Consider the following 24472-nt stretch of genomic DNA (forward strand, 5'->3'; position numbering starts at 1 on the left):
TATATACACACACACTGAAAACCAAACACTGATGAAACAAACACCATGGTCTAGGAGGTAAATGTTTAATGGAAAACACAGAAAAAAGAAAAAATAGTATGCTAAATAACGTTCCATAGAACGCTTAATCAGACATATGTTTTTTCCATTAAAAATGTATCTCCAAGACCGTGGTGTTTGCATCATCAGTGTTTGGTTTTCAGTTTTGGATATTTCACTGAGGCACCTTATCTTCTGGCTGTTTTTTGTTTTTCACACATATATATATATATATATATATCTATATATATATATGTGTATATATATATATATATATATATATATATATCTATATATATCTATATATATATATATATATATATATATATATATATATATATATATATATATATATATATATATATATATATATATATATATATATGTGTGTGTGTATATATATATATATATATATATATATAGGCGGCCACAGGGGTGCAGCGGTTAGTGTTGCCACCTCACAGCAAGAGGTTCTCCGGTTCGATTCTCGGCTGGGGTGCCTTCTGTGCGGAGTCTGCATGTCCTCCCTGTGGTCGCGTGGGTTTCCTCCGGGTACTCCGGTTTCCTCCCACATCCCAAAGACATGCAGTAGGTGGCTTGGACGCTCTAAATTGGCCCTAGGTGTGAGTGTGTGCATGTGTGTGCCTTCTGTGGAAGGTTGGGTGCCGGGCTGGCAACTCGACACCGTACAACTCCACTGCCAATCATGAGCGGACAGGTGATCTGCTGTGGCGACCCCTAACCGGGAAAAGAAGAAGAATATATATATATATATATATATATATATATATATATATATATATATATATATATATATATATATATATATATATATATATATATACACATATATATGGTTTACTATCAAATGACTGAAATGACTGAAAACCAAAAGACTGAATCCCAAAAAGACTGAAAATTCAAAATACTGAATACAGTTTTTAATGCAAAAGACAAGCCCCTATGTTCCCCTCATGTGAGGGGGACTGTGCTCCCACACCCCCTGCTAACTATATATAACAACTCCAAGATCGCACAACAATGGAGAAGGGGGAAAGTCCATCATTTAGTATTTTGAATTTTCAGTCTTTTTTGGGATTCAGTCTTTGGTTTTCAGTCATTTGATATTAAACCTATATATATATATATATTTTTCAGGATAAAAATATCACAAACTAAAGCTAGGAAGGTTCATTTGTCATGAAATATTGACAATGGGTGGTGGAGCGAAGGAAGTTAGACAGCAAGGGGTTAAATTAGTTAGCATGGTGGAGAACATGAGCAAAGCCTATGTTTGGTGAAATATTCCTTTAGGGACTGTTTAAATAAATGTGTATCATTGATGGAACGAATACGCTGAGGTACAGAATTCCAGTGTTTGGCAATGATATGTGAGTATAAGGAGACACCGTGAGAGTTTGTGGTTTTGTTAACCTTCAACAATACTTTATCAGCAGACCTAAGAGATTTGAGTTAGTGTAGGTCTGGACAAGTTCAGATAGAGCTAGGTAGTTGTCAGGTTTGTATAAGACTTTATGGGCAGTTAGTAGCTGAGTCAGAATAAGCAGGCAAGGGAGCTTTAACCAGTTCAGCTGGAGAAGGGCAGTGCAATGGTGAGATCTTTGAGACTGATTTGTGGCAAATTTGGCTATTTTGTTATGGCAAGATTTAAGGCTATTCAGTTCAGATTTGTGAAGATTAGTAAATATTTGTGAACAACAGTAAAGCAGGAAAGATAAGAGTTGGGTTCTGGCTGTTGCGAGTCTGGCACTCTCTCGAGGCACACCTAAAAATGGAGAACATCGATATCTGTGCAGTAACTGAGACCTGGTTCAAGGCTCCAGAGAGCATCCCTGCAATACTAGGCTACAACGCTTACCACACTTTTCGGCCACCAAACCAAGACCAAAACACTAAAGGTGGAGGAGTGTCCATATTCACCAAGGATATTCACACTTCCAGGCTAGTTGTCGAACACAATGTGCAACTAACACTAGGTAAAACTGCAATCCAAATTGTAGCTTGCTATAGATCCCCCACCATGCCCCAAGATTCTCACTATACCTTTCTAAACATACTGGAAAATATTAAGATACAACCAAACACCCTAATACTGGGTGATTTCAATTACCTGCCATTAACTGGGAAAACTACTTGGGTACCAACACCTTTTCCCAATGGTTCTTGGAATTCCTAAATTCCAGCGCACTGGATCAACTAATCTATTGTCCCACCACGGGCTGCAATATCCTAGACCTGGTCATTACCAACATGGGAGATAGATGCTCCACACCAGTGGTCATCCCCTCATTGGTCAGGTCTGAACATAAGTAAATCACCCTTGACATCCACACCCCCCCCACCCTCCCAGTAAGGAAACCTCCATAAAAAAACTTCTCCAAAGGCAACTTCATGCTACTCAAGTCAGAAGTGACAAACTTCATGACACCCATGCAGATGGGATCTGAAAGTTCGACTGCTGAATCCTACACTAAGGCACTCTACGAGCACATCCACTCATGCATGAATCGTGCCATCCCAAATAGAACCAAGATGCTCTCCTCCAAAAAAAGGTGGTCCCCTGCCATATACAAACTATACAACAGAAGGAAGAAACAGTTGCAGAAAAGAGGAAAATCCCAGGATGCAAAAAACTCCCTTACCAGCCTCAGTAAGAAGCTGAGATCCCTCATAAAATCCTTAAAAGCTAGTTATGAAAATAAAATTGCCAAAGATTCCAAAGACAACTATAAGGCATTCTATAGTTAGGCCAAGAATCTAAATGGCAATGCTCAGATCTGCTCTGAGCTACAACAGAATGGCATTAAATATACTGATCCCAAGGATATTGCCAGTATCCTGGCAGATCGATTTAGTGCCAACTCCACCCCCCCTCTCACACCCTAAAGGGCCCATCTCAACACCAAAAGATTGCCAAAGTCCGGTAATCACGGACACACAGGTAGAAACCGCACTCTCCAAAGCTAAGAATACAGCATCCATGGGACCAGATGACATCCCGGGCTGTGTACTACATGAACTACAAAATGAACTGGCACCTCATCTAAGTGTCAAGTTTAATCATAGCCTCACCTCAGGCTTTGTGCCCACCGAGGGGCGCACAGCTACAGTTATTCCACTCCACAAGGGGGGATCCATCTTGGATCCTGGGAACTACTATCCCATCAGTCTGACGAGCCTGATCTGCAAGTACTTGGAATGCATTATCATGAAACTTATAAACAAAGACATTGGCAACCTTTAAACACTGGACCCCACCCAGTTTGTGTTCATGAAGGGCCGATCTTGTCTCCTGAACCTGATTGGCTTCTTCAAATCAGTCTCCAGATCTGTGGACGAAGGTAAGGCGGTCCACACAGCCTATCTGGACCTCGCCAAGGCCTTCGACACCATCCTCCAGGCTGGAATAATAGATAAACTTACTAAGCTGGGCATAAATCCCTACATCACTCGATGGGTTGCCAACTGGCTTACTGACAGAACCCAGACTGTAAAAGTAGCCGACTCCAAATCCAGCTCCATACAAGTGATAAGTGGAGTACCTCAGGGTTCAGTCCTGGGACCGCTCTTGTTTGGCATCTACTTCTCTGAAGTACAGGCCAACACTAAGGGACTCTGACTAACAAAGTTCACAGATGACTGCAAACTGGGAGCCATTACTGAATCCCCAAATGATTTGGATATTCTACAAAAGGGCCTTACAGAAACAGATTTTTGGTGCCAGGCCAGAGCCATGGGCTCAAGCTTAATGCCAAGAAATGTATAGTTATCCCCTTTGGGAAAAAACATGTACCCATGAATTACCACATAGGTGGCAGTACACTAAACACCAAAAGTGTGATGAGAGACTTAGGGACACAGGTGGACAGTGGTCTCACCTTCGATAACCACATCACCACAACAGTCAGGAAATCCTTCTATATGGCACACCTCATCACTAAGGGCTTTTCATCCAGGAAAAAGGAGGTCATTGTCCCACTGTACTCATCTCTCATTAGACCCATTATAGGGTATAACGCCCCATTTGGTATGTACCTCACAAGACATCTGCAACAGCTGGAAAGGCCGCAGAAATACCTCATTAAAAGAATCACAGACCTAAAGCAGATACTATATGCTGACCGTCTAAAAAAACTCCAGCTATACTCTGTGGCATATCGTCTACTCAGAGGCGATCTCTGCTTAACATACAAGGCCATGTCAAACCATGAGCTGTTGGACATGCTCCACTTAAAGAAATCCCAATCCGTCAGAGCCACACACTCCAGGGATCTAAACCTTGTCATCACAATGAACAAAACATGCTGGAGGGATAGGTTCCTGACCCAGAGACTCCCCATACTCTGGAATAGACTGCCCATACATGTCAAGCAGAGCGCCTCCTTGGCCCTCTTCAAAACGAACCTTGATGATTGGATAGGAGATAGGAAATTCACCCCAGGGATCATGTCAGTCGCCCTGCTAGACAGGGTTCCAGGGAAGTAAATATTGTGGGAAGAAATATCCAGGGAATTGTTATGGCTAGGCTTGTACAAGCCCAAGGGCCGAAAGCCTAGTACCAACCTATGAACCTATGGTCAGTAAGATACAATTTAGCCCTATAGAGAGAACCCAGTTTGGCATGACCTTTTTAATTGTTAGGGCAAGGAGTTTGTCAACCGTAAGTCCACTATCAATTGTGACACCAAGAAGTTTTGTATGTTCAACGGGTTCTATTTTTGTACCATTCTAGGAGGAAATGGAGATAGGTGGTTGGGTGGTTGTTGTTGAGGTATTATAGAAGACCATAAGCTTGGTTTAATTGGGGCTAATTATAACTTGATGGGCTGTTAAGTAGTTTTTAATAATTTGGAGGGCTGCCTGAGTTTTTTCTTGGAGTTTCTTGAAACAGGGGGCAGAGCAGATTACGGAAGCATAGTCAGCATATTGTATGACTGTGACTGGATTTGCTGAGGAGTTTAGGTCACTGGTAAAAAAATTGTGAATAAAAGTGGGCCAGGGATAGATCCTTGTGGGGCTCCTACAAATATAGGGATCTGGGGGGAGAGTTTATTGTCCCATAAAGTGGCTTGTTTCCAATTTGAAAGGTAGCTATGAAACCAGTTTAGGGCTTCAGGGCTGCAGTGATAGAAAGCCAGTTTATTGAGAAGTATTTGATGAGACACAGTGTCAAATGCTTTTGATATATCTAGGAAGGTAGCAGAGACTAGTTGTGTTTTGTTTTTGAGCTGATTTACGGTATTAGTAAAGCTAATTATAGCTCTTCTGGTGCTATGCCTAGGTCGAAAGCCATGTTATGTATTAGATAATAGATTATTTGACAGAAAGTGGTCTAAGATCTGTTTGTGTATACATTTTTCTAAGATTTTGGCAAGTGGTGACAAAACAGCTATGGGTCTGTAGTTGGATACATCAGTAGAGGGACCACCTTTATGTAAGAGTATAACATGAGATATTTTCTAGAGGAATGGTACGTACTGTTCATAGATAGAAAGGTTAATGAGAATAGATATACGGTAAGTGATGGAAGTAGCAGCTAGTTGTAGGAAGTTAACATTTAGTTGGTCTGCAGCTAGTGTGCAAGGTTTTAGTTTAGAAAGGAGATTTTTAACATAACTTGTTTGGATAGGTTTGGGATAGAGGATGGCAGAATTGTTGCAGGTTTGAGGTATGGACAGAGCAATGTTAGGAGTTCTGTTTAGTAGAGAGGTTACTGAGCTAATAAAATGGGAGTTAAATTGAGTGGCTATGTAATCATTTAGGTTGGTCAGAGTTGGGCCTGGGGTAGTGGGTTTTCCTGGACTGAGAAGAAGGTTGATTGTTTGCCAGAATCGTTTGGGATTTTTCTGGTATTTTAGCTGACTTGTCTGGAAGTAAGTTTTTTTGTCTTGTTTAATTAGTTTTTTGGTTTGATTTCAAAGTTGTTGTTAGGTAATGAGATTTTGCTTACTTCTATTATTCTGAAAGAGATACCAGGCTCTGCCTCTTTGTTTTAGTAGAAGAACTGTACCTTTTGACAACCAGGGAAGCTGTTTAGATTTGGTATAAATTTTTCTACTACTAGATTATTAAGTATTTGCAGGAAAGCACTACTGAAGTACTGTACTGCATGGTCCAACTGAAGAGTTTTTAGAGGTGCCCAGTCATATTGTTGAAAATGAGTATTAAATAAGGTAGGAGAAAAGTATTTTTGATTGCGAATATAGTGAAATAAAATGTTACAAGCATTGTGTGTATGTTTTCTAATCAAGTAGGTAGGGAAGTGATCGCTTAGTGTGTCAGGGAGTTACCCAGCACCATAACTAATATTGGATTTGTTTGTTAAAATCCAGTCAAGAATGGATGGCCTGTTGGTGTGTTTGTCAATGTGTGTGGGGTGGTTAATTTTTTGACAGAAATTGTACAGGTTTATAAAGTTAGTAGGGAGGTTAGAAGAGCAGGTAGTCCAGTCAAGGTTGAAATCTCCAAGTTTAAAATTTTTATGGCTGAAACTGGTAGAGGCCCATTCAAGGATGTTTTCAATATTATGGAGGTTATTAGCAGGGGCAGGTAGATCGCTATAAAGATAATGGACTTATGATTATTCATATCTAGGTGTGCTACTGAAACTTCTGAATTAATGATATCAGGTGGAGTAGACTTAAGTTGTGCCAATTTAAGATTGTGTTTAAACAAAATCGTAATCCCACCACCACATCTAGATACTCTGTCAGTTCTGAGGATGTTATAACCATTGGGAAGAAATTCTTCAGATTTAATAGGAGACTTTGGCCATGGTTCAGCAATGACAGCTATATCAGGGGAGTAAAGTGCAATAGCAGCATAAAATTCATATACTTTGTTTATCAAGCTTCTGAGGTTGACTTTAATGATGTGAAGGTCAGAGTTACTTTTTTTCAGTGGCAGATAGGAGTTAGGTGTGGTGTCAGAATGTGGACTTGGGGGGGGTGGAGTAGAAAATGTGGTGAGGGTTGGGACTGGATTAGGATGGATGTCACACTGGAGTTTAATATGGGTAAGGGAATGGAGGATAAGACATCTTAGTTTGAAAAACAGACATATATATATATATATATATATATATATATATATATATAGTGTAGTAGCAGATCTGTGGGTTTGAAAATAACTAAGAGAGAATAGTAGAGTAGGGGAGGTGTTAAAAAGGTATGGGGAGATGTGAACAGTGGGTTTGTCATGATGCAGGTCCTCAATTACTGGCAAGGTAGGGGAAGGGTTGTTTGTGTGAAGGTATGATTGGAAGGAGGTGGTATAAAGGGCTAAGAGTAACAGAGCTAACAGGACAGGGAGAAAGATGATAGGTTTTATTAGAGGCATAGTAAAGAAGGTAGACTGTATTTAAGGTCGGGGTGATCGTCAAATTGTAGATAAAGTAAAGAAAATCTTATGTAGAAGAGTCAGAAAGGAGACTTGATGAGATAATGGATGAAGTGAGATTGAAAATTGTAGGTGGAGTGCTGATTGGAGAATAGGGAGAAGGGGAGGAGCCTGTCTAAGAATAAAGGAAATCTATCCTGGAGTGGGTGGGAATGGTGGTAGGGTAGGGGAGCAGAGTGAACCTGAGTGCAGTGTATTGGTTAACACATTAGTCTTACAAGCAAAAGGTCTGATGTTCAATTACTGATATTAACATGAAGTTTGCTGTTATTTTACGTGACTTTTTCACTGATGAATTTTAATGCATTAAGTTATAGGGATTGGAGTGCTTCTGACCTGGAATGAGTGGTGATTGGTGTATAAGGAGCATGTGATTTGCAGCAATCTTTATTTAAAGTCATTTTATGTTTAAAGCGTTCATTACTTTGATGGTCTGTTTGGAAAGAAAATACAAAAAAGCAGTAATAAACCATCTTTTTTGGAGTTACCTGTTGGAGTGGACTGTTTATTATATATAGATATCTTTTAATAATTGTATTCATTCTAACATTACATAAAAAGTTCAATTTCTGCTTTCCTTTAAACCTTACTTTTCCCTCTAAAGTACTACTCTACACGTATTTCTCCCAAAATTCAATTTATTTCTATGCAATTTGATCACTACCTTTTTTAAAGGTCCTATCTCCAGTCCTTTTATCACCTTTAAAACATTCAACAATTCCATTTTGGTTTAGATTTGATTTTCCTTTTATAGTAATCATTTTGGACACCAGTGTCATTAAACTTAGTAAGGCTTTATCATCACTAGGCAAATCAGATCCTATATCCCAGCTGAAAAGAATATTTTCCTTGGTTGTTTTCCCAACTTTTCTGTCATAACAGTCTGTAGGGCAGTTTTAAAACCCTTCAAATGTGTTACAGTTCCAAACAACATGTTCACTGTTTCTATTCTGTTCCCCAACACCTGTCTAAAGTTTAATATCTACCTTAGGTAATTGCTGTGATGATTACATGGGGTATTACCATACTCATGTAAATGCTTCCCCATAAAAATCCTAAACCTTCAGGACTTTGTTACATACTTGGGAGCCCTACATATTTTTCAATTATTGCTTTGTAATCTGTCTTTCTAACATTTTCCAGTCTTTCCTAACCCCCAATGATTCCTTTTTAACAGCATCTTCTGGGAGAAACTTAAATAAAACCTCTATCACAGCTAGTCTTTCACTTGATATTTGACTATCCATTTTTCTTTCCCTATACTCTATTGTAAATCTCTGGCAGGGAAGCCAATTTGAAACTTGCAGTCTAAGTTCCTGCTTAGCCTCATTCCACTCAGTTACCTTTCTCTCCAAAGTTATTTGCTCCCAATACCTTTGTATCTTTGCTAATTTCCTCCAATAATACAAAAGCCTTTCTCAACTATTTTCTATACATACACTTGCAAATAGTCCAATGTTAAAATCTCCCTTCTCTATTTCTATGTAAACATAGTTCTTGGAATACTTTCTTCTAAAACACAAATATAACATTCTGTAGGGTTACTATTATTTTCCTGAATGACTTAGTTCCAAAATTCTATTCCTTCTTTTTCCCTTGAACGTTCCCATGTTTTATCATCATTATCCTTTTTTCTCTTTGAATTATAACCTTCAACTTGAGCTTTAAAGTACACATTCAAATCAGTCTTCATTCCCCCCAAAGAATCTTAATCTCTTTATTAATTATAATTCACACCTTCTACAAGTGTTTGATAAAAATATGCCTGACCTTTATATGACTAAAAGGCCTAAACAATTTTCACTGCTTAAATCTTACTATCCATATCCATAATCACGAGCTTCCAGATCTTCAATTTTTGTATTATCTTTTGAGTAGTTTCTTCCTACATATTCTTAGTTGCCATGACAGAATCCGTTTTAATCCATTCACCTAAATAATTTGTCTTACCATGCCCCCATTACACTGAAATATCCTTTTTCTGGAATTATGAAGTACACAATAACATAATCTGCAGATAAGGCTAACCTTTATTGATTATCACACCTGTAAATCATTGAATTTGTGAATCTCTTATTTTCCTTGTTAATACCCTTTACTTTGAATGGCAATGTTTTAGCTATAAGACCATCCTAAATAATAGCCTGGAATTTATTTTCTTCTAGATATGCGACCAAACCTTCGCACAGAAATGGGTTCATTAATTTCTTACATCTGATGCCAGGCTTGTTGACTTACTGTTGTTGCGCCTCATTTTTGAGTCAGTGATACGATAGCCTTCCTTTATTACTTTATTTCTACAGTGACCATTGACTTGTAGTGTACCTCTGTCAAAACATTTGACAGAAGTATATTCTAATATTTTACCACTGTTTGAGTTTCCCATTTGGCCCTTGTGCCTCACTTTCTCTCTGTTTGGCTAGTTTCCTTTCTGTCCTTCAAACTTCATTGTTTCAGTCTGTCCACTACTCCTTCCTCAAGGTTCTGCCTCATTCCAAGTTTGTATACTGCTTCCATTTCCCGTGTTGAACACGGATATGAGGAATTCACTGATGACACCTGCTTGCCCTCTGTTTTGATTTTATCAAACTTGCCATATGTTTTCGTGACCATTTTGTCACTGTTGTTTTTGTTTCTTCTGTAAAAAAAAAAAAGAAATAATTTTGGCCCATTTTAATCCATTTTGACAGCTCCCTTTATCCTTTGCCTTTACATTCATGACCTTATTTGTTGCTTTCCCTTTTCAAATGTCTTCCATATCCTGTCATTCATTCAGTCTCCCTTTTACTGAAGCTCTTGTAAGCCCTCTGGTTACTTTTTATGATTTCCCTTATTTCCCTCTCTTTAATTCCAATAATCTCCTCCTTTTCCTTATACTTCCTTTGTTTTCTTGCCTTCTCTCTTTCTCCATTACATTTCATATACTGTTTCTAATTTTCTCCAATAGTTCATGCACCACCATTTAGCTCCACAGTACTTCAATGCCTCTTAAACCATGCACCCTTTTTGTACATAGACCAATTCTCCTATATTTAAAGTAAAGCACACTGTAGGATGTGGTCAGTACTTGCTAATGGTACCTTCTATACATGCTTGGCTCCCTCTGTGTTACTTGATAGCATACAGGGGTCACCTGTTTTGGTTAGTATTTTGCTGTACATGTTACCCAAATCCTTCCTGGCCCAATACTGACACAGTCTTGTTTTTCTTTTCTCTTTACCCTGGATGTGGGCATGGTTCACCACTCCTACAAAATGTAGGCCTCTTGCTAGTGGATGATGTCTCCTATTTCTCTGAGGACTTATTCTCTCTCTCTCTCTTTCTCTTTCCAGTTCACTTTATCCTACTTGGAAACATTTGGTCAAATATAGACTATACTTCTCTTCCAGGTCTTCCATTTGACCTCTTCTAAATTGACTGCTAGTGAACTCATTTTTGTGGTTTGCCTTCTGTCTTTAATTTATTATTTCACAAAAGACCACTAAAAGGATATGGATGCATTCCTGTAGCTTGAATCCTTTCTGTAATACTAGATTTTTTGTTTTGGATAGATTATCATTTTACTCCACAGTACTGAAAATTAAATTAGGCAGTGCGCTGACAAAGAGGAAAAGAAATGGTGTCTGGCAACTGGCACGAAGGACTGAATCACTGAAACGTTAATGAGCTGCTTTCTGTAGTACAGGATTTGATTCCTTCAGCCTTGATTTGCCTAAAAGTCTGGCTCTGAGCAGGGCACTTAACCAGATTATGCTCCCTGGCTGAGTCTGAAAAATGTTCATGCATATCTGAGTTCTATTCTAGTTAACACATATAAATAAGTAAATAAATTAGGAAGTAAATAAGTTAATTAATTCATAAAAAAGTGACGGGCAAGAAGCAATGCCATTCCAAATATGACTCCGGAATAGAAAATGTAGAAGGCAACTGCAGTAATGATGCTGGAAGTTAAATGACTGAGGCTAAACTTCAGCTACAACAGGACAACTTATTAACATTGAGGGTGGTGTGATTTCCCAGCCTTTTGCGGCTCTTTGTACCTCTGCTGACTGACTGCTGGCTAGTGTGAATAATTTAACATGGAATGTTTGGGTTCCTATTAGAATGATGAAAATGCATTTTGTCAAATGCGTTTTCGTCGACACATGTAGGGCGAACAGGCAAAACAGCAAAGCGGCTGTTCAGCAAATTTTTTCCCTGGGAAAGAAGTCGCTTGACCACTTCGTTGCTTTGTCTGTTCTGAAGTGTAGTGTGGTCCCTTATCCGATATAGCTCCCGAGCATGATTGTGCAACAGTTACTGACCTTAGGGTTAGGGTGTGGGTTAAGGTAAGTGCATATGTATAGTTGAGTTACATGTGTATGTGTTTTCAGCTGTTTACTTTTGTTTTGGGGGGTAGGATTAGGGTTAAGATAAGTGTGTATGTGTTTGGAACTGTTTATGTAAATGTGCAAAAGTTACTGACCTTAGGGTTAGGGTGCGGGTTAAGGTAAGTGCATATGTTTTAAAATGTTTACTGTTTTTTTTTTTCATTGGATGTACGGTTGGGTTACGTGCATATGTGTTTAGTTGTTTACTGTTTTTTGGGGGGGCATAATTAGGGTTAGGGTATGTGTGTATGTGTTTGGAAGTGTTTAATGTTTTTTTTTTTTTTGGGGGGGGGGGGGTTTGGAACAGTGATTTCTTTCCCTAGGAAAGAAATTGCTGTTCTGTGGTTTCGACATTTTCAGCATTCGCTGAATATGTGTCGATGAAACACCATTCGCTGTTTTCAGCGTTCTGTGTTTTAATATGAACCTGAATGTTTGTGAATCTTAGTACATGCTCCAGGAGAATTCTGCTCACATCTTGTAAAGCTGTAGTGTTTTTTTCCAATAAACATTGCTTTTAAATTATCATGTATGACATAGGCAATCTTACATTTATATAAATGAAAAACAAACACCACTGAAACAACTGTAGTTGCAGACATTATACATCACTTATAATCTATCCAGTCGTTGTCAGTTAAGCATTATATGGCTCATTCAAATCCTTCCTCTTAAACGTCGTGCCTTCTCTGCATATACTGTTCCCACAATTCCCATTTTCTCCTATGTAGTTTGCTCCATTCCTTTTGTAAAGATCCCAGTTCCAGTTGGTTTCTCTCTGTTACTATATTCACTAATTCACTACATCTAGTAAAGTTGGCCTAGACTTTGATTTCCATTTTCTAGTAATTGCAGTTTTGGCAACCACCATGATTAGACTCGGCAAGGCTTTACCATGTCTAGGCAATTCCGATTCTGTGTCATAGCTCAAAAAAATCATCTCCCCAATCAATCCAATCTGCTCATCTAGCATCTCTGACAGAGCAGTCCGCAGGGAATCCATAAAGTCCACTAGGTCACTACACTCCCCCAAAAGAGGTTCCCAGCCGCCTCTTTCTTGTCCATCACACCTTCAATATTTGCTATCCACCTGAGAAATATATGTCTGGCATACAAAGCATCACCTGAGGAAAAATTCTTTGGAGTCTACTTGGGGTATAAAAATACCTAAGTAAACCCTTTCAGGCACAGATCCTAAATCTTCTGGAGTTTGTTGCATATTTGGGAGATATACATATATCCCATACTGTCTCTTTGTGTATTGCTTATCTAACCTCTCTTCCCAATCCTTTCTAAGCTCTTCTGATTGATTCTTATAATTATCATGCAATATTTTATATGTTCTAATAATTATTATATGAATTATAAGCTCTTCTGATTGATTCTTATAATTATCATGCAATATTTTATATGTTCTACTAATTATTCCTTTTTAACGTCAGCTTCTGTTCTAGATTCTATTAAAAACTCTTTCATTTAGGACCCCCCCCCCCACCATTTCTTACTCTTTGCCTATACTCTGATATCAATCCTTGATAGGAAAGGCAATCTCTAACCTGCAGTCCAAACACCTTCTTAGCCTCTTCCCATTCTGTTACCTTTCCATTTCTAGTTATTTGCTCCCAGTACCTTGGTTATTTTGCCAGTTTTCTCCAATAAATTCTAGCCTGCTCTTGCCTATTTTCTGTATGCCTAACCACAGTCATCTCTGTTGGCAGAATCTCTTTTCTCCATTCTTGTGCTGGTTTACTTCTTAGAATACAGTCTGCTATTTTATGATTATAATACTATGTATGATTTTTGTTGTTCTTCTTAAGAGTCTGCATCCAAAATACCAATCTCCCCTTGTTTCTTGAGCTTCCCCCCTGTATCATCATCATTCCTTTCCACTTTGAATTATAATTTTCTGCTTGTGCTATATGGAAGAGCCTTAACTGTGTTGCTCTAAAATCCTCCCTCAAATTGGGTAACCCTAGTCTGCCTTGTTCTATTGGAAGAATCAACTTATCCCACGTGACCCTTGCTGTCTTCCCTTCTTAGATAAAATCCTTCAACTCTTTTTTAATTGCTATCCACAGCTTTTCCCGCTGGTTGATAAAAATACTCCTTACATGTGTATAAGACTAAAGGGACTAAAAACATTTAATTGCTTGTATCTTACTATCCATATCCATATAACAAAGCTTCCCGTTTCTCAATTTTTGTATTATCTTCTGTTTAGTCTCTTCCCACATATCCTTAACTGCCACACCACAGTCATTTCTAATCCATACTCCTAAGTACTTCATTTTATCGTGTCCCCATAAATATGGATATTGTTGAACCAATTCATGTGTGGGTACATAATTTGTCGCTATTGCCTTTGTTTTAGCTTCATTAATTTTGTATCCCAAGAAGATTTGAAACTGTCTTAAAATCCTTCACAATACTTTAATGTCCCTTTCTGGTTTTGTCTTGTATAAAATAATAGCATCTGCAAACAAAGCCAGCTTTTCCTGACTACCATACCAATTATATCCTTGAATTTCTCAGCCCCTTATTTTCTTTGCCACTGGTTCTAAATATAATGCAAACAACAAAGGGGGAAGTGGATAATCCGGTATGGTTCCACTACTCAAGCAGAAGTTATCAGAGAGGACTGCACCCACTTTAATTTTTACCTCCGATCCCTCATTTATACTCCTTCTTAACCTTATAATTGTATCAGGGAAAGCAAATGCTTCCATTGCTCTATTTGTGAAGTCCCAGTCTACTCTGCCAAATGCTTTCCCTGCATCAAGACCCACCAATAAAAGTGGTACTTTCTTACATTCTGCTTCCATCTGGATCATCAGTGTTTTGTTAATATTGTCAAACGTTTGCCTCCCCTCCAAGAGCCACACTGATCCATATCTATCAAGTTTAGTATCACTTTTGCCATTCCTTTAGCCTTAGACATAAAACACTTTATAATCATGGTTTAGCATTGAAATGGTCCTGAATGAAGCTGGATCTGATGGATCTTTCCCATCTTTAGGTATTATAGCTACCACTGCTTTTTTCCAGGATGCGGGTACTTCTCCTCCTCTTCAAATACTGTTAAACAAAACCTTCCAGATCTTTATCAGTTTTTGCCCTCCTAGCTTCCAAACCTCAGCAGGAACACCACCTATTCATAGCGACGTTTCTGTAGATTGGTTATACATAGCCATTTTTATCTCATCTCTTACTATCCTTACTGTTAGTAATTGAGTTTCATCTACCTCTAACCTTGGCATATTTAATTCTTCCATAAACATTTCCATTTGTACCTTTTCTTGATTTCCATATTTTTCTGCTTTGTATAAACTTTCATAACATTTTTGAAATATTTATACTTCTACAGGGTGTCTTGTTATCTTCCTTGTTATAGGGTCCCTAAGCTTGGTGATAGCCCTTTCCACTTTCTGTTGCCTGAGTCATTGTGCTAAAAGTTTTTGTACTCTAGAATTATTATTAAGAAACAGTTATTTAACATCAATCATTCTAAATTTGTGTATGTTATCAAGGAAATCTCTTATTTTCTGTTTAACATTCTGTAGTTGCTCCCTTTCTTGTTCTGAGAGATTCTCCATATTTTGCAATACATTAACATTTGTCACTCCCTCTAAATAACTCTCGTTACTTCTTAGCCATGTCTCCCTTTCCTTTATTTCCACCCTCTTTAAACTGTACTTTAATTTTATCTTGCTCCCTAGCTATATTTTCAGAAGAAATTTCTATCTTCTCTAGTAACTCCTAAATGAATTCTAAAACCTGATCCTTAAATTCCTCTCTTTTCAGCTGATAGGTGGGAAAGCGCCAGTTTTATTTCATTACCTTGTGTTTTTATTTTAGTTATTATTGGTGCATGATCTGAAATAGTTATTGGGTGCATTTCAAGACCTTCAATTAAATGCACATTTTCCTGTGAGATAGAAATTCTATCAGGTCGGACATTGTCCAATAGACTAGAGAGACACTGGCTTACAGACCAGCAGGAATCATCTCTAAGAAGACTATAAGGAACAGAATATAATGATAAGTGCCTAAACCTTTCTGGACACTCTGAGTTTTCCAACTCTACAAGTTTTCAATAAAGAACTATTGTACCGTTAGGAAAGGAAATGTATTTGCCTGACTGTAATAATCATATTCTTCCTCTCTGTCTGTCAGTCTTTCTCTCCCTCTCCCTCTCTTCACCAGTGCAGTGGTCATCCTCTTATTCTAGTGTTCATTTTCCCATTCTATGAACATCTCTGAAAATAGTCATGATACAGCAGCCACACACAAACATGAAATATGTCACAGTTCATGACAGCATGGCTTCAGGAACAAAATGACAGGTCCACACGTGACTTAAAAAGCCCAGACTCCCAAATCCAGAGCTCATAAAGGAAAAAGCAATGAGCAACAGATCAGCTAACGTCTTTGTATTAAAGTGGGCCAGTAATTGCATGGTTTTGGCTTCTAAAGGGAGTGCCTGCTGCTAGGTACACTCTCTTGTTTCACTGGCACTTTGTTTGACCTTGGTGTGCTCCTCTCACATTGCCTCTATAGCTGAGACAATAAAAAAGCAGATGCTGGAGCCTTCTAAGGACAAATTGGTGCAGTGGAGCAGACACAAAATAAGGTGAAAATCAGAACACTCTGCCAGATGTAGAGGATTTGAGTGGTACAGCACAGAGTCAAGAAGCGTTTAGAGTACTCCACTCAGGTATGATGCCACACTGGGGCTACAACTGGAATTTAGTATGTAGGTAGCAATTCAGGATGGTGAAGGCTCACTGTAACACCACCTAAATTCTTTCAGAGCCCCAAAGTAAAAATCTGGGCCTATAATTAAGTACAAATACAGTTAATGTTCTGGATTTCTGTTAAAAATCACAAAGATTTTGTATTAGAATTTGTCAAAAAACATAGAATCAAATATTATCAGACTGTAATTCATGTTTACAAAAACTGTATAAGAACATGTCTGGTGAAGAATGAATTAATGAATGAGTGGCATTCTCGAATATAAATGAAATAAGCTGCTGCATGCATGAATGCAGCTATGTGTGAAGCAGAAAGGGAAATGATACTCCCATCACCTGACATTTTAGATACAGTGCTGGATTCAAACCAGGCAATATTGTTAGAATCTTCGTCACAGAGCACTACCAACAAATAATTTGTGGGGTCTGGCTGCAACCCACTTACCTTCACATGTCTGTGTGTCGGGACTGAAGATGAAACCTTCTGGGCATGTGCAAGTGTAACTTCCAGGTGTGTTTCTACAAAGACCATTATCACAGAGAAGTCTATTCTCTGCACACTCATCTTTATCTGAAAAGAAAAATGCCACTATCTATAATATGTAGTAATCATCATTAATATGCAACAATCATCATGTCTTATATTCCAGGTGCATAAACACTTTCTAGTTACCACATCATTCTAAACAGAAAAACAGCAAATTATACAGTTGTGCTATGCACAGAATATATTTTAAAGAATACAATCAAGATTTTTTAAAAGTTTTACAAATAGAACAACAACCATAACTCTTCAGAAAGACCTTTTATTAAAGTAATTTTTTGTGATCAGTATAAATCCATCAGAAACTAAGTGCTATCTCCGTTGGTATAGGGGGTTAGAGCCTTGTTTACATCACAGGCTCCACTACTTGTATTAGTGGTTTTTGGGTATCAGTTGGAGCTGGTGTGTATTAATTGCTTGGACCTCAATTTTAACTGGTGTGTATTAGTGGATTTGGCATCAGTTGGAGCTGGTGTGCATTAGTAGCTTGGGCATCAGTTGGAGCTGGTGTGTATTAGTGGCTTCCACATCAGTGCTAGCTGGTGTGTATTAGTGGCTGAGGTTTTAGTTGTAGCTGGTGTGTATTAGTGGCTTGGGCCTCAGTTGGAGCCGGTGTGTATTATTGGCTTTTGGGCATCAGTTGGAGCTGGTGTGTATTAGTGGCTTTTGGGCATGAGTTGGAGTTGGTGTGTATTAGTGGCTTGGGCATCATTTGTAATTGGTGTGTGTTAGTAGCTTTTGGGTATCAATCGGAGTTGGTGTGTATTAGTTAGTGGCTTGGGTACTAGTTGGATCCAGTGTGTATTAGAGACTTGGGTATCAGCTGGTGCTAGGGTGTATTACTGACTTTTGGGCATCAGTTGTAACAGGTCTGTATTAGCAGCTTTTGGGCATCAGTTGGAGCTGGTGTGTATTAGTGGCTTGGTTATCAGGTGGAACTGGTGTGTATTTGCGGCTTGGACATCAACTGGAGCTAGGGTGTATTACTTTTGGGCATCAGTTGGAACTGATGTGTTTTAGTGGCTTTTGGGCCTCAGTTGAAGCTGATGTGTAGGGGAAGTGGTATAATGAGGCAATGCCTGCTTATCTCTTCAAATAGGGAGGGTGTGAGCACATGCCAGCTGGGCATGGAGCCACTTTCATGAACACTGGCATGAATACTGGTGCAGTGATAATAGACAGTTCAGCAATAGGTTGATAGGAAAAAGAGTGGCATGCCACCATGTGTGTGGAATTATTTACCCTCACTGCACTACTGCACACCCAGCTAAATGATATTAGCCCAGCATTGTAAAGAAGCCCTATCTGGCTGCACTTTGTTGTCTCTGGCTTCTCTGTTTCTCTCTCCAAGTCAGGTGGAGGGCCACAGTAAGACAAGCATAAGGTTTTCCATTCTTGGGGGGAGGATACTCACCTCATAAAGAGACATATCCAAGTTACCCCCCCCCACAGTTGCAATGGTGCCTGGGAAAAAAATGAGCTGTGAGAGAATCTGGGGATCTGAAATCAGCATAACTGGGCTTACTAAATACTAGGATTCTCATCATTAAGGGGTGCTAAACATTTTGTTTCATTTCAAGGTAATTTTCTTTACAAGATATTTTGCCTACCACCCCAGTATAGATTTCTTATCTATCCATTTCCTCCATGAATAAAAACAAAACAAAAATCCTTTCCTTTGTGAAATTCATTTATACATGTGCATTTTGCCCTCTGGCTAGAACTAGCACTTTATTATACTATACTATATAATAGCTATACTAGCAAACACTAGTCTGTTCTGGTTCTGAATTTCAGTGCTGTTTGTCAACCTTTATATTTAAAACACAAAATGTACTTTTGCAACTCTGTATTTTAAGTAAACTTCTGAAGTTAGACAGTTTGGGGAAGTCTGAGATTGGTCAAAAGCAGTTACATTTTTTGTAATAAAGAAAGTTTTGTTTTTATGTATGTGATGCATCTACCTCTGATTCTTATTTTTATTCAAATTTTTAGAAGTGTTTAGCTTACCAAATTCACTACATGATTTCTACAAGGTCAGCAGTTTGGTTTTTGTTCATTTGTTACTTGTATATTTGTTATTAGTATATTTGGACTATGTGTTTTTGGACGTAAGTGTTAAGTGTTGATATATGATCCTTTACTTGTATTGTGTATATATGTAGTGTATTTGTGTAGTAATTTGCAAGCCATATAGGTAGCAAGGTTAATGCTATCTCAAAATGTCTCAATTGTACTATACATTTTTTGCAGTAGAAATATCTCTGCACTACTCCTTTTGAGGAGCAGCAAACTGTGTGGAATTAATATAATGCAATATGTATATCGTAATATCCTTATAATAATAGAATGCGCTATAAGAAAAGTATCGTTGCTAATGCTTGGTCTGATTTCAACATTGGCTAACTGAATGCTGTATACCTCTGAACATGCCATTAACCAGATTAAACATCTTTAATCTGGTACATATTGCGTTATATTAAGTCTACACAGTTTGCTGGTCCTCAAAAGGAGTAGTGCAAACCAGATTTGTGTTTATCCTTGTCAGCTACCTACATAATATTACACACTATATTGTATCTCGTTTCCCCCCAGTGGGACAGCCGAAACAGTCTAGCGCAGTGGTAGCCTCCCAGTGTTTGGTAATGCATCTGTTTTATGATGCTGATTGGCCCATCCTGTAAATGTAATTGTCTTCACTAAGTCTCCTTTACCCCACACTGCTTTTGTTCAAAAGCTACCTGTCCAATAGGTATCAGTCAGTAAAATGGCATGCTAACCTCTCTCTTTATCTCCCAGGCACCACCTTTGTACCACAAGGCTTTATCCTTGGTACCCTCCTCTTTAACACTTTCACCAGCATCCTCTGTATATCCACACAACAGGCCAATACACAGATGTTCCACTCTCATTTGCACATCTGACAACATGGTACACCTCCAAAGAATTACTCAGGACGCTTTAACAGCCACTGAAACATGGCTCATGCTCAACCCCAAAAAAGACCAAACTACTACTTTTTCCCTGAATTCCTCCACCATGAAAAACCAATCTTCCTCTCTCTTGACAATACAACCACTGAAGTCACTTCTCATAGCAAAGTATTGGGGTGATAGTGGATGATAATCTTACATTTGACCTGCATATACAAATTTGCATAAGAAAAACTCATCAAAAACTAGGGATGCTTTACAGAGCCAAAAACCTTTTCACCGACCAACTAAAACTGCACTTGCCACTACTTACCTCCTCCCCACTCTTCTTTATGGTGCTCCCATCCTTACTAAATTCTAGTCTTCACAACATTTTAAACATGAACAATGCTATAACAAAGTTGCTAAATTTGCAGCAAATGCCCCTTTCAGAACCCACCACAGTATAGCACTAAAAAGCATAAATTGGTTAGAAGTGCCTCATCAACTAACATATACACAGCTTCTTACCACCTATAAAATTATCCAACATCCATCTGCCTATCCAACACTAAAAAAAAAAACATTTTACACAACTATGCTCCCATTCAGTCATTGCGATCCAGTGACCAAAAACTCCTGTCAGACTGCAAACCAATCAAATCTGCTGGGCATTGTCTGTACTTGTACAAGGTTGCTAAAGCCTGGAACTCCTTACCTGTATCCATCAGGTCAATAACCCCCCCCCACACACACATCTTTCAAAACCAGTCTGAAAAAACTTCCTAGCTAAAATCTGTCTCTGTTCTTGATTAAAAACCAGGATAAACTAGATCCCTAAATGTTTACAAGTACCTTTTCATGCCTTATACATCCTTACCCTGCCTTCTACACTAACTTCCTTACTTCTATCACATTCTCTTCTCTGATTTTCTCTCTAATTATACCATAAGCCTGTTTTTCCCACACTTCCTAGTGCAAGTCCTATTTGTATGAAACTCTTACCTTTAATTTTTCTACAAACTGTCTAAAATGTCTCAATATTAAATGATTGTCATATAACTTGTATCGATTCTTAACCAATGTTTTTATATTATATGTAATTTGTTATAATTATTTAAACTATAGAAACTTTTGTTTTATTTTTGAAGACTGTAAAATTATTGTTCTTAAAATGTTTTGTAATAATTTGGAGCTTTTCTGCCCAGGCTTCCGCTGAAAATGGGCTTCTACCCAGGTAGACTTTCGTGATAATCAAATGTCAGTAAATAAATAAATAAAATAAAATAAAAGGTCTTATTTGGGTAAGAAAGACAATAAATAGCCAATTTTGCATTTCATAACTGAGCAGTTGAATTATTTCATTATTATATCATAACAAACTGCTTAATTAAATTAAGGGAAAATAGTGGTTAAAATATTAGTTCTATGGTTATATGAAGTGGATTCTTTGAACTCTGATTATTCAAAGTCTTAAATCTTTGAAAGTAGTGTTTCACCATAGCAAACTCAGGTCTGATTGCATAATATCATGTAGGTATAGATGATACAGCCAGCTTAGAAAAACATCTGACTTTCTTTGATTACTTATGTATTGCTCATTTTGTAAAACTATATTTGTAGAATTCTGCACATTACATGGAAATGAAATAATGTTATTCTTATAACCATCAGTAGTTTCAATCTAAATGCCATTCCAGTTATTTTATTATTACAGTGGTGGATGTTGGTCTGCACTATTACAGACTCAAAATTATATTTTCAGCAGAACAAACTGGTAATGGGCAACTTGTAGTCTGCGAATCATATGTGCAAAATACTGATTAAAGAACATATGCACTGATATGCATTTATATTAAAACCAAATGTGCACATATGGTTGTATTGTGTGCAGTACACTGTTTGGCTATGGTATGCTCATCTGGTAGTTTACTGGCATTTACAGTACTAAAACTGTCTGCATTGTGTGCCATATTCCTTAAGGCTTTCTACTTCCATAGAAGGCAACATGCTTGCCTGCTAGGTCATTCATGTAGTTCAGACTAGGTAACACAAACTAAATATTCTGAGAACAGTTGTTTGGCTATGTGGCACAGAAGGACAGAGCCATTACAGTGAACTGGGTGGTCAGGGTTGAATTAGTGGCCTGACATTGGACGAGCCAGCTAGGGAGGGAGAGAATGATCATGATTTGCTCACCTCTCCTGCAGTGGAGGAGGTATCAGGTATTGAGGAAGTGTGACTTCTCTGGTGGAGACTGGGGAGAGGGTAGCACTGTTTACTTATAATGTCCCTTATGGAAGTGAGGGACAGGCAGCAGAGACAGCCCATTGCATGCCTCCCTTCTGCTCTGCAAGTCAGGGCATCTGTAAGGGACTATAGGCCTAAGTAAAAATAGTTGAGCCACCCCTAATGGCAGTCTAAATCTTGGCTTCTTCTGGTGAACTCTTGGAGAAGAAATAGGTTGATTGGACAGAAGGGGTTGATGGTTGACAGTTAATGGTGGCAAAGAGGGTGCAAAAATACTCTGAACGTACTTTGGTTTATTCCAAGTTAAGAAACACAATAAACTAGCCAGTACTGATGACATCCAGGCTTTGGTCTTAACTATACTGCTGGCAACCCAAGGTCACTTAGAAGGTGCTGAAGCTAGAGACAGCAGCATGGGACATGCCGGTGAGAGGATGACACTAGTCTGCTTGTCTTGAGTGAGATGAGGATGTGCAGTGGTGAGGTGCTGCTAAGAAATCACTTATGAAGGAGGCCAGAAGGTGAAAACCAGTAACAAACTGTCTCAGGGTGGGCAAGTTAAGGGCAGGCAAGGAAGCACTCAGATGGTGGCCTGCACTCCATGCATTACATATGGTAAACTTAACTTACACGGAGAGGAGAACGGTTAAATACATACAAAAAAAAATCATAATTTCCTGCATCCATGAAAACTCCAATTTGCCCAGAAAAAAACTGAGAAAGCAGCCAGATGATAAACAGGGGAAAATGGGCAAAAACTGGACTGTTACTATATATAAAGAAGTTTGGCCTGCCTTCCTGTGTTATCAGTTTGATCTGCACAGTATAAATAGTTTACAAAATGGATGGATAGGAAGACCTTTACTTACTCTATCCACATATAATACTATGGGTTCATGTATATATTCCTAATGTATCTATAACAAATATGTAGAGCACTTTACTTCCCTGTGAACAGTGATCGCAGTGATTGTACATAGGCCCTGAGAAAACCAAGTCTCATTTTAAAGCATTCTCCTTTACTGCTGAGTGATACAGGACACAGGAGGTACTCACTGATACAAATTATAACTTGTCCTCTTTGAGTTCTCCAGGAGTAGTTTGAATAACTGATTGTCTCCATTACAACCGCTTATAGAGAGCATTTGGCACTAATTAGATTAATGTTACCCAATAATAGTGAAACATTTTATTTTAATACAACATTCTGGCAGAGTGCTGCAAATGTTTTACAAATACATGCAAACTGTGGTTTCTTCTGTATCACAGTGAACTTTTTTTTCTTATTGCAAGCTCTCTTTCTGTCTGCTATGATTGCTTTTGTAAACTATATCTCACGTACGATCAAGAAGGACTGAAATTAAGCTTTCTGCAGGCATCCACTTCTAAGGTCTTATTTACCTTCACATTTAGTTAAAAACACTGCTTAAAACAGGTAAACATTTTTTATTTTTGAAATATTGTTAAATGCTTGTATGTAAACACTGATCTCAAACATTCTTTCTATAGCAGTATTGCAGTCTGTGCCATTAAACCTAGATCCAGTGTACCACACTGAGTATATTACTTTATAGTGAACCTACATAAATCTTACAAACTCAGCAAGCAAAGAATACAGCACTGGCGAATGGGTCTAAGTACTGTGTTGGCAGTATGTTATTCATTTGTATATTATATTTATTAATCAGTGATGTCCAACTCGAAACTCTCATTTTCATTTTAGTACGAAGAAAAAATACTTTAGACAAACATAAAATGATACAGTGAACATATCAAACTATTAATGAGAAATCACTAGGTTATACAATTGTTCATGATAAAAGATAAAGGGAACTGATACAAAGTCAGCTACTTATATTAAATACTACATCTGACAGTGGTAATCAGGTAAGGATGTAATATAATTTACAGGTTTCATTATGCAGCATTTATAGATTTTGCTGTAAGAATGAGATAAGAACAATGCATAACTGTGCAGGATAAACTATTATTCATAACAAAGATATTTACTTCATAAAAAAGTCAGTACTCACCCGATTAATGCAAAAATCATGCAGATGAGATTCAGGAAGAAGAACATATTTACAGAAGATTTTGAATGTTAGAAAATGATACAAGACCTTGGTAATGTTATGACCGCAGGACCGACGATGTGGCAAGTAGCTTTTTATGAGGTCTTGAAAG

General features: G+C 38.1%; 1 protein-coding gene across 1 annotated transcript in view; it reads right to left on the minus strand.

Moving 5' to 3' along the window:
• FBN2 (fibrillin 2) overlaps positions 1-24472 on the minus strand; it is a 2449070-nt gene that overhangs the window by 1130980 nt on the left and 1293618 nt on the right. The window contains exon 19 of the mRNA XM_044060803.1: positions 17028-17153. Within this exon, the coding sequence (XP_043916738.1) occupies positions 17028-17153 (126 nt within the window). The remainder of the gene's footprint in view (positions 1-17027; positions 17154-24472) is intronic.

This window comes from Protopterus annectens, chromosome 2.part0, assembly GCF_019279795.1.
Source record: "Protopterus annectens isolate FY-2018-M chromosome 2.part0, PAN1.0, whole genome shotgun sequence".
Lineage (NCBI taxonomy): Eukaryota > Metazoa > Chordata > Ceratodontiformes > Protopteridae > Protopterus > Protopterus annectens.